The following is a 16609-nucleotide window of genomic DNA, read 5'->3' on the forward strand; positions in this document are numbered from 1 at the left end:
ATGATGAAGCTGCTTCTTTCTCTGACTCTCATCTGGGCGCTCTCCAGCACAGGTAACTAATTACTATTTTTAATAACATATTATATTATATTATATTATTTATCATGTTGTATTATTAATATCCTTGAAAATATAAGGAGGCTCTATTGATCAAGAAACAGACTAAACAGGTAGGAAGCAGATTAAATAATTTAGAGTCATTTATGAAGTGTCCATTTATATTTAAAGTACAACCCATATGTCTGAAACTCCTTTTGAACAGTAAGAAGATTTTTGAGCCTTTATGAACCACAATTTAGATCAGATCAACATATCACTGTTTTTCTCCACATTGCAGGTGAAGCACTTGTGTGTGAAACTTGCACAGATGCTGCCTGTTCAAACACAGCAGCAGTTACATGTCCCACAGGCACGATGTGTATCACAGCTTCCATTCAAGGTAAACTTCTCTACAAGTTACTTTCCAGTGAAATACATGTTCTGCAAAGTGACGTGTGCTTTCCATCACCATTAACAAACTGCACTTTGACTCTGCAGCCGTTTCATTTGGGACTCCTGGACAGCAAATCTACAAGGCCTGTGCCCCCCCGTCCCTGTGTCCAGCCACAGGCTCTCAGACATTTTCAGTTAACTTGGGTGTTTTGAGTGCACTTGCAAGTGCTACATGCTGCAACACAACCAGCTGCAACTCCAACACTCTGGATTGTAAGTAGATTTAGATGACTATCTTAATAATGTGCATCCTTCTCCTGACATGTTCTGTTTTTAATCCATAACACTTCCATATTCTCTCTTCCTCTAATAAACAGTATCATTTTTTGTCTGTTTCAGTCCCTGTGGCTTCAGCAGTTAACAGTCTACAGTGTCACGTTTGTAACCCCATCACCTCTGATTGCAGCTCTTCACTACAATGTAGGGGAACAGAGGATCGCTGCTTTCAAGCCAGTGGTAAGTCTTCTTCTTATATACTGCATTTAAACAAAGATTACTTCAACCTATTCTACTATTTTTCAGTATTTTTAACATATTCATACTAAAGAGTGAAGAGTTAAGATATATTTACTCATGTACAAAACTTTTAAAGCACTTTAATTAAATATGTATTAATGATCCATAACATTAGAGATTAAAAACTTACTTTTTACTGCCTTATGTCTTTTTATGAAAAGTTTATTTTCTCATCATAAGATCATCATAATGTTTTTGAATTGAAGAGCACACAGGAGATAAAGTAATTAAAATTAGTTCCATCTTGACCAGTTGACTAAACTATTGATTATTTTTTCTCAGTTTATCTGTTTGTTATTTTCCATTACGATTTCCTGGAACTCAACTTGATTATAAAAGTAGCGTATGAGATTCACTTTAAAAAAAAGGCCTATTTTTCATAGATAATTATCTCAAAAATTAAAAACAAATTTTAATTAAAAAATTTAAAAAAGGTAACTTTTTCTTAGATAACTGTAATCTAGTTTGTTGATGAAGTTACATTTTGCATGGACGTTTTGCATCTTTTGTTTGTCAAGATTTATTGTTTTAGCGCCAAGACGTATAGCATCGCTTAAAACTGTCAGACTCTCCGTCTGTATACATGACAGTGAACTACAAAAGACTAACAAACGGAACATTTGAATTATGGACAAATATGAAAACTATCCTTTATCTATCTGTAGCTTATCCCAAAAGAAGGTCGAGACTTTCAACTGATGTTTCCAGGTTTATTTGAAACTTCCCTAAACGACACACTAAGAGCTTGAACCTCTTTGGAGGGTCGCTAAAACATAAAACCTTTCCTTTGTGAAGTTACAGACTCATAATAGTAAGTCAGTGTCCATACAGGATTTTCAATTTTAAGTCAATGCATTAGGCTTCTGTATAAAAATCTCTTGCTTTGTCCACAAAAAAAGTTTTTGCTCATTTTGAATTCCAAAAATAGACTAAAATTAACAATTCTTTGTTTTAATTATCATTGAACTAAGAAGTGGTAACAGCTTTGAAAACCAGAGATAAATACTGCACAACAATAAACATTGAGCAAACTCATTAATTGAGTTAGATTTAGTTCAACATTTTGACTGACGTGAACGTATTTTTAAAACGTGGACTTGCTTCTTTCACTGAGACAAGTAACTTAACATCAGAGTGAAACACAGTGTTATGCTGCCCTCTGCTGGTTTAAAGCTTCAGGCCTGTATCACCTCTGAAAACAAGCAGTGTAGTTAAAGGGTGTGGTTGGATTGGATCACACATATTATTTGTTGCACACGTGAGTACATAAAACAGTGAAATCAGTGATGTCACGAAGTCATGAAGTGCAGTTGTACATGTCAGTAATAAGGTGCGATGTCAAAAAACTGCACGACTGTAACCATGGCAACATCTAATGTTAAACTATTGTCATCAAAATACATTTCCTCATAAATTCAAGTTAATCTTAAAGTGAAGAATTCTCTCTGAAATTGTCCAACTAACAAACCTGTGATTGTGTTTCATCTTTAGTGACTAATGGGGCCGGCACTTCTCCAGCTTTTGGCTGTGCATCTACAAATCTGTGTGCAGCTGCTGCCAGCCTGAAGTCACTGCCTTTCATGCAAGGTGTTGGTACCATTACCAGTGGACCAGCCTGTTGTGGGACTAGTTTGTGTAACACTCTCACTACAACGACAACAACCACTACCCCTACGACAACAACCACTACCCCAACAACAACAACCACTACCCCTACGACAACAACCACTACCCCTACGACAACAACCACTGCCAGTGATGCCTGTTGTGTCAGAATGGGAATGCTGCATCTGCTGATTGGACTTCTCATTTTCATCCTATTTTAGATTTCAGAACAAAAATGGATGAACCTTTGAATCAACTGAGAGAATCTTTAGACGTCTGGTCTTTGGTTTACTTGCTGCCATCTTTGATTGGTAGTCACACAGATTATAAAATACATATTTAGTCAAAAGGGGATAGGGTCTGGGTGAAGTTAAAGTGAGCTAAGTCAGCACCAATGATAGACACACGCACACACAACTTTTACTTTTGTTCAATTTATTAGCCTTAATTTAAGTGAAACATAAAGAGTTTCACAGGAACATTCTCTCTTGGGATTTCTTTACAAATCTGTGTTTATATTTGAAGTGGATTGAATACTGTTATACATTTGATCTTATTAACTTTTTTTGAAAACTGTACAACTATAATTCATTGTTTAAAAATAGTATAATACTAAATTCTGGCATAAATGAAAGTCACAGGTCAGGACAAATTTTCATCACATTAACTATTTAAATTATTTCAAAGCTTTATTTCCTGTTTCTTCATTTTTTCCACTATTCAATATTATTTTAAACTCATATATTGATGCCAATGTGACTCAGTACAGGTGCGAGATTCAGATCTAATAAAATACCATTTTTTCTTTTAACTCTCTTAGTTTAATTATTAATATATTGCTTTTTCTTCATCTACTCATGGTGAAAATGTAGAAAAATTCTTGTTGTGGTTACTGTTTTGTAAATGACACAAATTGGGCTTTCACATTAGATTGAGGACACAAAAGATGGAAATGATGATAAATGTGTGTTATTACACAAAAGAAGAAAATATTTACTGTGTAATATGTTGTAATCATTCATTAAAACAAAGAAAAAACAACGCTATTTCTGCTGTCAATCTCCTTACTGATAAAATCATATCGGGACCAGCTTCATCAAATAACAAAGGTTAAGTTTTCCCAGCTGCTTTAGTAGAGAAACCATTTCTATTCTTCATTTGGACATAAATACAGAGAACGTTCATTTTAATGTTTATGACAGGATGTGTCAAAATCCTCTTCCTGTCCTTGAGTAAGATAAACTTAAAAAATAATTTAAAATATAGAAACCTTATAATATTTGGTATTGACAACATTAGAGATGATAAAACTATAAATTCTCTAACTCACTTCTCCTCCTCCTCCACTGCTGGACCCACAACTTCCACTAGTGTGGAAACTTTCCGAGTCTTTCATTAACTTGTGGAAATTAAGCAGTTGATTTATTAATATGTTGTTTTTATTGTGGGTCATTCATATAGATGACTGGGAGGCTAAAACAGGAAGAGCAGATTTTTTTAGGTGTGAACTTTATCACCAATTTTGTTTTCATCTCCTTTTTAACCCTTGTGTTGTTCTTGGGTCGGATTGACCCAGAGTGTGTGTGTTTGTGTGTCTGCGTGCATGTGTTTAATAATTCGCAATGGATTGTCATTCTCGTAGCTTCTGGGTGGCCAGTTAGACCCCCAGGGAGGGCGCTGTACTGTGGGGTCAGTCAGACCCACACCTCATTCCGATTGTAATCTAGAGGGGTATATAGAGAAGCCGGTGTCCCACTCACCTCACCGTGTGCCACCCTCCCTGACCATGGTAAATGGATTTGTATTTATAAAGCGCTTTTCTAGTCAAACTGACTGGGTCAAAGCGCTTAACAGTAAAGTTTCACATTCACCCATTCACACACACACATTCATACAGTGCATCTACTTGTAGCAAGTATTCTATTGGTGGACATTCAGGGTTCAGCATCTTGCCCAAGGACACTTCAGCATGCAGATGGTTCAGGCTGGGGATCGAACCGCCGACCTTCAGGTTGGAGGACGACCACTCTACCCCCTCAGCCACAGCCGCCATGCCACGATATCACGTCAGGCCGAGTTTCACTATTGGAGCAGCTATTCTCCCAGGACCTGTTAAGATATCTATGTTTTGTTCTCTATCTTATGAATATATTTTACTATATTTTACCTACATTATATCCTGTGAATCAATATTAGCTGTGTAGTCTATAGAATTAACAATATTACAACTGTTTCTTTCATCTGGAGTAATGTATAACTTCTGGACTCAGGCACAGGGTCAAACACAGAGCGCAACCATCTGAGGGTCAATCTGACTGCAAAGTACAGCTTGGAGAGAAGAGTGAGAAGTAAATTCATCTTGAGATTTGAAATAATGAAAGCACAGATTCTCAGGAAGGAGAGAGGACGTGCCAGAACTAAACACAAAGAACCTTTTTCATGAATTATTATGAGAAAAATATATTAAATCCTCCTCTAAAGTCTAATCTGCTGGGTCTCTCTACTCTCCTTTTGAACACTGAACTTGTCTAAATTATTAACCTTTCCCACTTGAACCTCGAATCAACGAACACGCTGTCTGGTCCAGAAGGGACCGGGCTCGACAGATCCCTCCTCTGAGCCCGAAGGGGACGCAAAAGAGGCAGACCGAGAAGTGGATGGACAACCAGATGGAGTAGCAGACTGGGAAGAGGACAGAGACGACTTTGATGACAACGTGGAGGACAACTTGGAGGATGAGGTAGAAGACAACGGAGACAACAAGGACTACGACCCAGTGGATGATGCTTCTGCAGATTCGTCATCCTTGGACGAAGAAGAAGAGGGACAAGACCACGGCTGCACCACCAACCCCCCCCCGGACCCGTGGAAGGAGAGACCTTCCAGTCAAGAAATGGAGAAATTACATGGTCATTGAGGGCGTGCGTCCAGGAGGGGAGCAGTTGCTCCTCCTCCGAGGTTGCTGCGGCTCAAGATGAACGCGAAAGATGTACGCGAAGTCCCACGCCGGTGACATAGCATTGACGTTCGGCCGGTTCATCACGCCGACGGTAGAGAACATCATCCTGGAGATGACGAACCCGGAGGGTCGTCGAAAATACGGTGACGAATGTAAAGGGATGGATGAGACTGACCTGTGCGCCTATGTAGGGCTGCTGATCTTAGTGGGCGTGTTCAGGTCCCAGGGCGAGGCCGCCGCCAGCCTGTGGGACTCCGAGAGCGGCCGGGCGATATTTCGTACTGCCGTACTGCTCCAGACTGCTGAGCTTCGACGACGCAAGACGAGACGCTGTAGACGAACCACGGACGTGTAAGAGGTCTTATGCATTTATCGAGTTGAATAAAGTTGTTTCTTTTCTAGGAGTGAAATCAATGAACCTGTGCTGTCGTACACAATAGGGTTTAGTTATTTCCTGGAGGTGGAATTCCCCAGGTGGCTCCATCACTCTACACCAGGGGTTCCCATACTTGATAGGCTTGTCAGCTACTCTTGAAATGACCAGCTCAACAAGATCTACCCCCCAACCCCCGGCGCACGTACCCCCTCTTTTTTCGTTCCAGGAAACACACTGAAAAAAGATTTTAAACGATATTGATAACATATTTTATATTTAATAGGATATAAATGATTAAATATGCATCCCATGGTTTGTATTCCCCTTCTGTTGTTCTGGAGATTTAATTTTACCAATTTTACCAATCACATTATTAAATGTCCCCCTCTGCCCAGCCACAAGCAGTCATATAGATAAAAAGAGAGAGAGGGGGGGGGGCTACGTATTCTCCACATAGGTTTGAGTGGAGAATACGTAATTTACCCTCCACACCCGACATAGCAAACAGCGGAGAAGTTCTTGAAGATGGATGATATTAAATTAATAATTTAAGTGGAGAAGTACAGTGAGCTGTATGATCCTCAGCACATATGAGACAAAGAAGACACATGTTGGGCTGTGTTGCAGTTAATGTTGGAGCAACAAGTAAGTATATGCTTGAAAAAAATGATTAAATGCCGTTTTTAACCTGGCGTGACTAGCAGTCCGCCAGCGGTTGACGTTCGCAACATTGGCCATGGCCGGGGGGTGGCGGCGGCAGCGTCCAGTTGTGCGATCGACCCACACTGCTGTCGCGATCGACGTATTGGGCACCCCTGCTCTACACTGACAGTACTGGTTCTGTCTTAGCAATCGTACCCGGACCAGTGTGAAGATGTGGGTGAACCACCTGCGTACCTGGCCGTTCACTTTGATCTGAGAATGGAGCTCTGCGTTTTTTCCAGATTTCAGTTGATGATGATGGATGACCAGGCCCTTGTTGTTAGAACGACTTATCTATTGATTTCAGACCCGTAGCATCTTGAGTATCTTTTAAATCTCTTCTCAAAACACTTTCTATCCCAAAGCATTGATGAATGTTTCTTACATTGATGAATGCCATGTCTTCATAAGTTGAAAGCTCAGTGTCTGTCTTTCCCAATTAAAATAGGTTACTGCCCAAGTCAAGGGCATGAGACTGCAGTGCACACACAGAAAACGGAGAAACTGAAAAGAACATTTAAGTCATAGAACGGAAATCTAAAGACAGCGCCACACCGGACTCAAACTCGAAAAAAAAACGTTTTATTCTGAACATAAAATACCCCTAAGAATGATAGACGGAATGAAGTTCTACATTTAGGAGAAAATCACATAGGTGAGGTAAAAAAAATAGTGTGATGTCAGATCAGCTGAGCATCTGTGGATCCTCGACCTGAGCGTGACGGTTCAGATGAATAATATTCGGGTTCAGGTCCGGCTTGGTTTCAGAGTCAATAGGCTACACCTGGCTAGAACATTTGAACTAAAAGCTGCAGCAGTAAAACTATGGAACATGTGACACATTTAATGTTTTTCTGCTGAGTAACAGACAAACAAACCAAAAAAACTAATGCTGACAAAAACGTGAGCACCTTGTTGGAAGTGATAAAGTATGAAATGCGTCATTGCTTTGACCTTTAATTACACTCCATGACGTGTTCCGACACAGAAATAGTGTGACCAAGGCAAAAACAACACACGTCACCCGTGTGTGTGTTTGTGTGCACACACGCACATAACCACAACATATTAATAGCATACTTTTGACTTTCAAAAGTCTAATAATGAAGTAAAAATAGAGAGAAGCTGTGGAGTCAATTAGACAGCAGGTGTGGCAGTGTAACAGGGAGCGTCAACAGTACAGCCCTGTCTGAATACCAACCCTATGATGACTGACTTTGAATAAAATTCCTCAATGACACGACTATGGAATAACCTTCCACTGGGAATCAGACCAGCCACCATGTTGTTTAAAGACTCATTTTTATAATATGGCTTTTACCTACATTTCTTTTGGCTTCATGTGATTTTGTTATGTTTTTGAAACCCTTTGTAAATTAGTTTTTGAAAAGAGCTATATAAATTATGTTTTATTATTATTATCAGAACAACGACAAAATCAGTCACATTTTTAACTGGTCATCATACTTGAAAACAGAGAGTGACATTAAAACCTTCATCTGGAAAAATAATTATACACTATTGTAAAAACACGAGACAGTTCGGACAGTACCATAAAATATTGTATCCTATCCATCCATTATCTCCACAGTTTATCCTTTGGGAGGTGGGGCTTGCATATATATAATTATATATTAAGACTGTCAACGTTAACGCGTGCGATTAAACTGGCAACCTTAACGCGTAAACATTTTTTTTAGAGCAAATTAATCACATCAACAAGTCTGACCACAATTTCTTGCCGTAGTCCTCCAGCGCGGATGTTTACCTGCCTGCAGGTGAAGAAGTAGCGAAGTGATGAGTGAGGAGACGGACCCGGTGTGCTTAACGGCTAATTTAGATTTTAAAAGCTTCGGAATGGGAGTTTAGATAAAACCAAAGTTGTGTGTACATACTGCAGTGATGAACTTTCTTTCCACCGTAGTACAACGAGTCTGAAGTACCATCTTCGTGCAAAGCACAGCTAACACAGACGCTAACACCGAGACGAGATCAAGCCGTGCTCGTCAAGCTACACTGGCGGAGTGCAGCAGAGCCGGCTCCGTCAACAAAACGACAACAACTAAGCTAACTAATGCTATCGCTAAATGGGTCGCAATAGACTGCAGACCAATCAACATAGTTTTAGACAAGGGGCTTCGAGAAATTATCCAGATCGCCTCAGGGGACCCATCCTACAAAACGCCTTTGAGGGGAACTATTGTCACAAGAATTCATGAACTCTATGGAAGTGAAAAGGCAACGAAAGTGGAGCAGCAGGCACGAGCTTCATTTATTGCACTGACAGGAGACCACTGGACATCAGTAAGCAACCATAACTACCTCGGCATAACAGCTCATCTAATAATATGACAGGCTAGCAAATTTGGAAACACTGCTGGAGCCATGCAGGTAAAGTGATTGTCCTAGTCTTAACTCATTTATTTTCTCCAATATATTTTCTTTCAGAAATACTTTTAGGCCTGTCCACTATATGGGTGTTATGAATGAAAAAAGTAGTCTATAATTTTGTCTTGTTTGTGTGTTTGAAGGTACGTTACTGAGCTCTTGGGGGGTGACATACATACAATATGTGTCCTGCTCTGTGGTCCTGCCTGCACTCTGCCACCTTCTGCGCACAATGGAGATTTCAGATGTTGACCCTGCCTACATAGTGCGCTTCAAGGCTGCATTCAGAGGGGACCTGAACACACGAAAGGAGAACACAAACCTATCATGGTTAAAGCTAGCAACAGCTCTAGATCCCAGATTCAATGACCTCAGGTGCGTGCCCAAAGCAGAGAGGGAAGAGGTGTGGCAAAAGCTGAGTCAAATGCTGAAGGACAGAGACACTGAATCACAGCCCTGCAGCGATGAAATGGAACCAGAGCCACCAAAGAAGAAAGTGTCTCTCCTACTGTTGGGGTCAGAGTCTGATGAGGAGGCACTTTTTAATAACAAAACTCTGGACAGATATAGGGAAGAGCCCAGTGTTAGCACAGACACATGTTCACTTCAGTGGTGTTCAGCACACACTGGTGCCCATGGTAGGCTGGCACATCTTGCACAAAGTACTTGGCCACACCTGCCTCAACAGTGCCATGTGAGAGACTGTTTTCTTTGGCAGGCCACATTGTACAGAAGAAGAGGTCAACAAGCTGGTTTGTCTGAGTAACTGGTTAAAAGAAAAGAAGACAATGAATTGGTTGACTGAAGTTATGTCACACAACACGTTTACACACAGTTATTGTTATTGAATTAAGTGCGTAAAAAGGACTGTTCAGTTTCTTTTAAGACACTTATGACATTCAGTTTATAATTCAGCTTTCAGACCACTCAATGTAATGTTGACTTTATTTGCGTGAAATGTTCCCTCACAGTTTACAGACAAGCTGTTTATATTTACTTTGTAGCAGAAGTTAACAGTTTCTCATATGCTTGTCTTCTATTTTAGTTGGCAGTTCATTATGGATGTTCTGGGCAATGCCAAGCACTTTGTATTCATTCTAATGATGAGGCACTTTAATCAGTTAAACCTCTGTGCTGTCACAGAGTAGAGCCCAATCTCAGAGGTGTGTTTACTACAGTGGCACACAGGTGCCTGTGATGAGCAGGTTAAAAGAAAAGGAAGACTTCATGACTGGAGTCATTTGACACAAGTTCACAAGTATCAAGTAATGTTCAATGCAGAGTTTGAAAAGTGACTGTTTACTTTGTCTTTTCAAAGACACCATGGCATTCATTTTCTTTTTAAACCTTAAGCCTACTCAATGTAAAAGTCATGTGGGGAAAAATGGCATTTTAACAAATGATTTACAGGCAAGCAGTTATTTTTGTACTTGATCTGGTTGTCTGCTAATTAAGTTTGCATTTTATGGGTGTTGTTGCTCCGTGAATTAAGATATTCTAATTGGCTGAGATGTAAAATAAAGTTTAAAAAAGCCCTAACCAGTTTGTCATACTTTTCTTTATTCAAACACCGTACTTGTAAATAGTATTTATATTTTAATTGTGTGATTAATCATGATTAATCACAGCCTGTTGACATGATTAACTTGATTAACTTTTTTAATCGATTAACAGCACTAATATATATATATATGTTTAGTTTCTCTATAAAAATTGAAGGTGTCAACCTTACTTTGTAAAGTGCTGTGTGATAATATAGATATTGACTAATATAAATAAATAATAAATATAAAATAATAAATTGGCGCAACGAAAAACAAGAAGCACATGTGACGTGTGATAATTGTAAGAACCTTTTTTTAGGTCTGACTGACAGGAGAGCTTCTTCCAGTCAAATCTTATGCACAACATGGTTATTGAATTTTGAATAAGACATTTTTTTTAAATGATTTATTTTAATTACAAATTATATTTTAAATTATATATTTTGGAATTGGAGATACATGAAATTAAACAACAAAACTGTAATGTAACAATATGATGCTCACTTATGTCTGGATACTTAAATAATCCTGAGGGAAATGTAGGTCTATGTTTTATGCTTTTTGTTTTTGGTGCACAATCCTGAACAGGTTAACAGTGATGAAGTTAAAATGGGTGTTTTTAGGTGTGTTTAGGTGTGTTTAGGTGTGTTGACCTGTTTTCTTCTGTGACAAAAGAGAGACTGACAAAAGACAACGGGCAAAAACAGAACCACATACAATATGAGGAAGGGAGGAAGTATGATTTGCATCATTGCTTCTCCTGTAATAACACTCCAAGAGGTGTTCTGACACACACAAAAATTGGGTGATCAAGACAAAAACAATTTAATTTATGTGAACAGTGTTTGTATGTTATATCTATCTAACTATCTATCGATATACATATTGAAATCTAGATACTTAAATTATCCTGAGGGAAAAGTAGGGTCTATGTTTTCTGCTTTTTGTTTTTGGTGCAAAATCCTTAACAGGTTAACAGTGACGAAGTTGAAATGGGTGTGTTGTCGTGTGTTGTCGTGTGTTGACGTGTTTTCCTCTGTGACAAAAGAGAGACTGACAGTTTGAATGATCACGCTGTAAAAATGTTAACACGCCCAATTCCTTTGATATTCAGACATGTATCAGTCATACAGGCGTTCATCACCTGTAGAGTATATAAAGTGCCTCCGTGTTGATGAGAGGTCGTATAAGGAATCTGCTGAACTCACCTGATCATCATGATGAAGCTGCTTCTTTCTCTGACTCTCATCTGGGCGCTCTCCAGCACAGGTAACTAATGACTATTTTTAATTATATAGTAATTGATAATATATAATTATAAAAATAATTTATCATGTTGTATTATTAATATCCTTGAAAATATAAGGAGGCTCTATTGATCATCAGAGGAGAAATTCATAAGTTACAGTACAGCAGTACAAGAAACAGACTAAACAGGTAGGAAGCAGATGAAATAATTTAGAGTCATGTATGAAGTGTCTATTTAAATTTGAACCCATATGTCTGAAACTCCTTTTGAACAGTGAGAAGATTTTTGAGCCTTTATGAACCACAATTTAGATCAGATCAACATATCCCTGACTGTTTTTCTCCACATTGCAGGTGAAGCACTTGTGTGTGAAACTTGCACAGATGCTACCTGTTCAGCCACAGCACCAGTTCCATGTCCCACAGGCACGATGTGTATCACAGCTTCCATTCAAGGTAAACTTCTCTACAAGTTACTTTTCAGTGAAATACATGTACTACAAAGTGACGTGTGCTTTCCATCACCATTAACAAACTTCACTTTGACTCTGCAGCCGTTTCATCTGGGACTCCTGGAACGCAAATCTACAAGGCCTGTGCCCCCCCGTCCCTGTGTCCATCCACAGGCTCTCAGACATTTTCAGTTAACTTGGGTGTTTCGAGTGCTCTTGCAAGTGCTACATGCTGCAACACAGACAACTGCAACTCCAACAATCTGCCTTGTAAGTAGATTTAGATGACTCTTATTAATCTGCATCCTTCTTCTGACATGTTCTGTTTTTAATCCATAAAACTTCCATATTCTCTCTTCCTCTAATAAACAGTATTTTTTGTCTGTTTCAGTCCCTGTGGTTCCAGCAGATAATAGTCTACAGTGTCACGTTTGTAACCCCGTCACCTCTGACTGCAGCTCTTCAGTACAATGTAGGGGAACAGAGGATCGCTGCTTTCAAGCCAGTGGTAAGTCTTCTTCTAATATACTGCATTTAAACAAAGAGTACTTCAAACCTATTCTACTACCTTTAAGTATTTTTAACATATTCATACTAAAGAGTGAAGAGTTAAGATATATTTACTCATGTACTAAACTTTTAAAGCACTTTAATTAAATATGCATCATCTGTGTTACTCTGTATTTATGGTCCATAACTTTAGAGATTAAAAACTTACTTTTACTGCCTTATGTCTTTTTATGAAAAGTTTATTTTATCATCATAAGATCATCATGATGTTTTTGAATTAAAGAGCACACAGGAGATAAAGTAGTTAAAATTAGTTTCATCTTGACCAGTTGACTAAACTATTGATTATTTATCAGATAATCTGTTTGTTATTTTCCATCACGATTTCCTGGAACTCAACTTGATTATAAAAGTACGGAAGCGTATTTGATTCACTTGAAAAAATAGCCCTATTTTTCTTAGATAATTATCTCAAAAATTTAAAATAACTTTCAATTAAAAAATGTAAAAAAGGTAACTTTTTCTTAATTGTAATTGTAATCTAGAATGTTGATTAAGTTACATTTTGCATGGATGTTTTCGCATCTTTTGTTTGGCACCATTTATTGTCTTAGCGCCATGACGTATAGCGTCACTTAAAACTGTCAGACTCTCCTTCTGTATAAATAACAAAAGAAATCTAACATAAGAAATATTTGAATTATGGACAAAAATGAAAACCATCCTTTATATAGCTGAAGCAAAACCCCCGAAAAAAGGTCGAGACTTACAACTGATGTTTTCAGGTTTATTTGAAACTTGTTAAGGCGAGGCTTCGGACGTAGAGGCAGAGACAGAGGCTGAGGCAGAAGTAATGTCAAAATAGAGTTTTATTGGAATGTCCAATAAGTAAGCAGGCAGGCAGAATCCTGGAGCTGGAGTCAGGGCAATAATCCAGCTGCTGGTCCTGAGCAGGAAGACAGGGCAAAGTCAGATCACAGGAATAACAGGACGTTACAAAATCTAATTAGGAACGATTAGCGGCCGCTATAACTGACGTGAACAGAGTCTATAGTTCGGCGCAGACTGAGAGCAGTAGTGGAGCTTTTGAAGTCAGCTGCTCAATCAAGACCCCACTCCAGCACACCAGGTTCTCATTTGAAATCAGCCACGCCACCTACACACACCGAGAGAGAGAGAGAGAGAGGGAAAGAGAGAGCCTAGTAGGCAGGTGAGGCAGAGGGCATGACAAAACTTCCCTAAACAACACCGTAAGAGCTTGAACCTCTTTGGAGGGTCGCTAAAACATAAACTTTTTCCTTTGTGAAGTTACAGACTCATAACAGTAAGTCAGTGTCTAAACAGAATTTTACATTTCAAGTCATTGCATTAGGCTTCTGTATAAAAATCTCTTGCTTTGTCCACAATTTTTTTTTGTGCTAATTTTGAGAATTCCTTTGATTCCAAAATGACTTAAATGAACAACTCTTTGTTTTAATTATCATTGAACTAAGAAATGGTAACAGCTTTGAAAACATGAGATAAATACTGCACAACAATAGACATTGAGCAAAATCATTAATTGAGTTAGATTTAGTTGACTGACGTGAACGTATGTTTAAATTGTGGACTTGCTTCTTTCACTGAGACAAGTAACTTAACATCAGAGTGAAACACTGTGTTCTGCTGCCCTCTGCTGGTTGAAACCTTCAGGCCTGTATCACCTCTGAAAACAACCAGTATAGTTGAAGGGTGTGGTTTGATTGGATCACACATATTCTCTGTTGCACACGTGAGAAAATAAAACAGTGAAATCAGTGATGTCGGGAAGTCCTGAAGTACAAGTGTACATGTCAGTAATAAGGTGCAATGTTAAAATACTGCACAACTGTAACCATGGCAACAACTAATGTTAAACTACTGTCATCAAAATACATTTCCTGAAGAATTCAAGTTAATCTTAAAGTGAAGAATTCTCTCTGAAATTATCCAACTAACAAAACTATTATTGTGTTTCATCTTTAGTGACAAATACGGCCAGCACTTCTCCAGCTTTTGGCTGTGCATCTACAAATCTGTGTGCAGCTGCTGCCAGCCTGGGGTCACTGCCTTTCATGCAAGATGTTGGTAACATTACCAGTGGACCAGCCTGTTGTGGGACTAGTTTGTGTAACACTCTCACTACAACAACAACAACCACTACACCTACGACTACAACCACTGCCCCAACAACAACCACTACCCCAACTACAACAACCACTACCCCAACTACAACAACCACTACCCCAACTACAACAACCACTATCCCAACTACAACAACCACTACCACTACCCCAACAACAACAACCACTACCCCAACTACAACAACCACTACCCCAACAACAACAACCACTACCCCAACAACAACAACCACGACCCCAACAACAACCATTACCCCTACGACAACAACCACTAGCCCAACAACAACCACTACCCCAACGACAACAACCACGACCCCAACAACAACAACCACTACCCCTACGACAACAACCACTACCCCAACAACAACAACAACCACGACCCCAACTACATCAACCACTACCCCTACAACAACAACCACTACCCCAATAACAACAACCTCTGCCCCAACAACAACAACCACTACCCCAATAACAACAACCTCTGCCCCAACAACAACAACCACTACCCCAACAACAACAACCACTGTTGCAACAACAACTACTGCCCCTACTACAGCAACCACTCCCCCAATAGCAACAACCACTGTTGCAACAACCACTGCCCCTACTACAGCAACTGCCCCTACTACAGCAACTGCCCCAACTACAGCAACAACTGCCCAAAGTACAGCTACTTCTGCCACCACATCTGTAACAACCTCGACACAAGCAGCTACAACTTCAGCAACCACTAGTGATGCCTGTTGTGTCAGAATGGGAATGCTGCATCTGCTGATTGGACTCCTCATTTTCATCCTATTTTAGATTTCAGAACAAAAATGGATGAACCTTTGAATCAACTGAGAGAATCTTTAGACGTCTGGTCTTTGGTTTACTTGCTGCCATCTTTGCTTGGTAGTCACACAGATTATAAAATACATATTTAGTCAAAAGGGGATAGGGTCTGGGTGAAGTTAAAGTGAGCTAAGTCAGCACCAATGATATAGACACACGCACACAAAACTTTTACTTTTGTTCAATTCAGTTGCCTTAATTTAAGTGAAACATAAAGATTTTCACAGGAACATTCTCTCTTGGGATTTCTTCACAAATCTGTGTTTATATTTGAAGTGGACTGAATACTGTTATACATTTGATGTTATTTAACCTTTTTTGAAAACTGTACAATTATAATTCATTGTTTAAAAATAGTATAATACTAAATTCTGGCATAAATGAAAGTCACAGTCCAGGAAAAATGTTCATCACATTAACTATTTAAAAGCTTTATTTCATGTTTCTTCATTTTTTCCACTATTCAATATTATTTTAAACTCATACATTGATGCCGATGTGACTCAGTACAGGTGCGAGATTCAAATCTAATAAAATACCATTTTTTCTTTTAACTCTCTTAGTTTAATTATTAATATATTGCTTTTTGTTCAGACTTTACTCATGGTGAAAATGTAGAAAAATACTTGTTGTGGTAACTGTTCTGTAAATGACACAAATTGGGCTGTCACATTAGATTGAGGACACAAAAGATGGAAATGATGATAAATGTGTGTCATTACACAAAAGAAGAAAATATTCACTGTGTAATATGTTGTAATCATTCATTAAAACAAAGAAAAAACAATGTTATTTCTGCTGTCAATGCTGATAAAATCATATCG

The 16609-nt window shown here is 38.8% G+C and overlaps 2 protein-coding genes across 2 annotated transcripts; both read left to right on the forward strand.

Annotated features, from left to right (window-relative positions):
- On the forward strand, window positions 1–2834 carry LOC133010038 (phospholipase A2 inhibitor and Ly6/PLAUR domain-containing protein-like). The gene is made up of 6 exons (XM_061077451.1): window positions 1–52; window positions 338–439; window positions 538–705; window positions 832–948; window positions 2500–2653; window positions 2750–2834. The coding sequence occupies exons 1-6, from the start codon at window positions 1–3 to the stop codon at window positions 2832–2834; spliced, it is 678 nt and encodes a 225-aa protein (XP_060933434.1).
- An 8965-nt stretch (window positions 2835–11799) lies between these two features.
- On the forward strand, window positions 11800–15755 carry LOC133010042 (keratin-associated protein 10-3-like). Its single transcript, XM_061077456.1, has 6 exons — window positions 11800–11851; window positions 12185–12286; window positions 12385–12552; window positions 12674–12790; window positions 14797–14967; window positions 15673–15755. The coding sequence occupies exons 1-6, from the start codon at window positions 11800–11802 to the stop codon at window positions 15753–15755; spliced, it is 693 nt and encodes a 230-aa protein (XP_060933439.1).
- The last annotated feature ends 854 nt before the right edge of the window (window positions 15756–16609 follow it).

Source organism: Limanda limanda, chromosome 9 (genome assembly GCF_963576545.1).
Source record: "Limanda limanda chromosome 9, fLimLim1.1, whole genome shotgun sequence".
NCBI lineage: Eukaryota > Metazoa > Chordata > Actinopteri > Pleuronectiformes > Pleuronectidae > Limanda > Limanda limanda.

Excerpts from the sequence above, each read along its gene's own strand:
- LOC133010038 (XM_061077451.1), top strand. The coding sequence starts at position 1 with ATGATGAAGCTGCTTCTTTCTCTGACTCTCATCTGGGCGCTCTCCAGC. Across the intron at positions 440-537 it reads TATCACAGCTTCCATTCAAG|CCGTTTCATTTGGGACTCCT; the intron begins GTAAACTTCTCT and ends TTGACTCTGCAG. Across the intron at positions 949-2,499 it reads TCGCTGCTTTCAAGCCAGTG|TGACTAATGGGGCCGGCACT; the intron begins GTAAGTCTTCTT and ends TTTCATCTTTAG.
- LOC133010042 (XM_061077456.1), top strand. The coding sequence starts at position 11,800 with ATGATGAAGCTGCTTCTTTCTCTGACTCTCATCTGGGCGCTCTCCAGC. Across the intron at positions 11,852-12,184 it reads CTGGGCGCTCTCCAGCACAG|GTGAAGCACTTGTGTGTGAA; the intron begins GTAACTAATGAC and ends TCCACATTGCAG. Across the intron at positions 12,287-12,384 it reads TATCACAGCTTCCATTCAAG|CCGTTTCATCTGGGACTCCT; the intron begins GTAAACTTCTCT and ends TTGACTCTGCAG.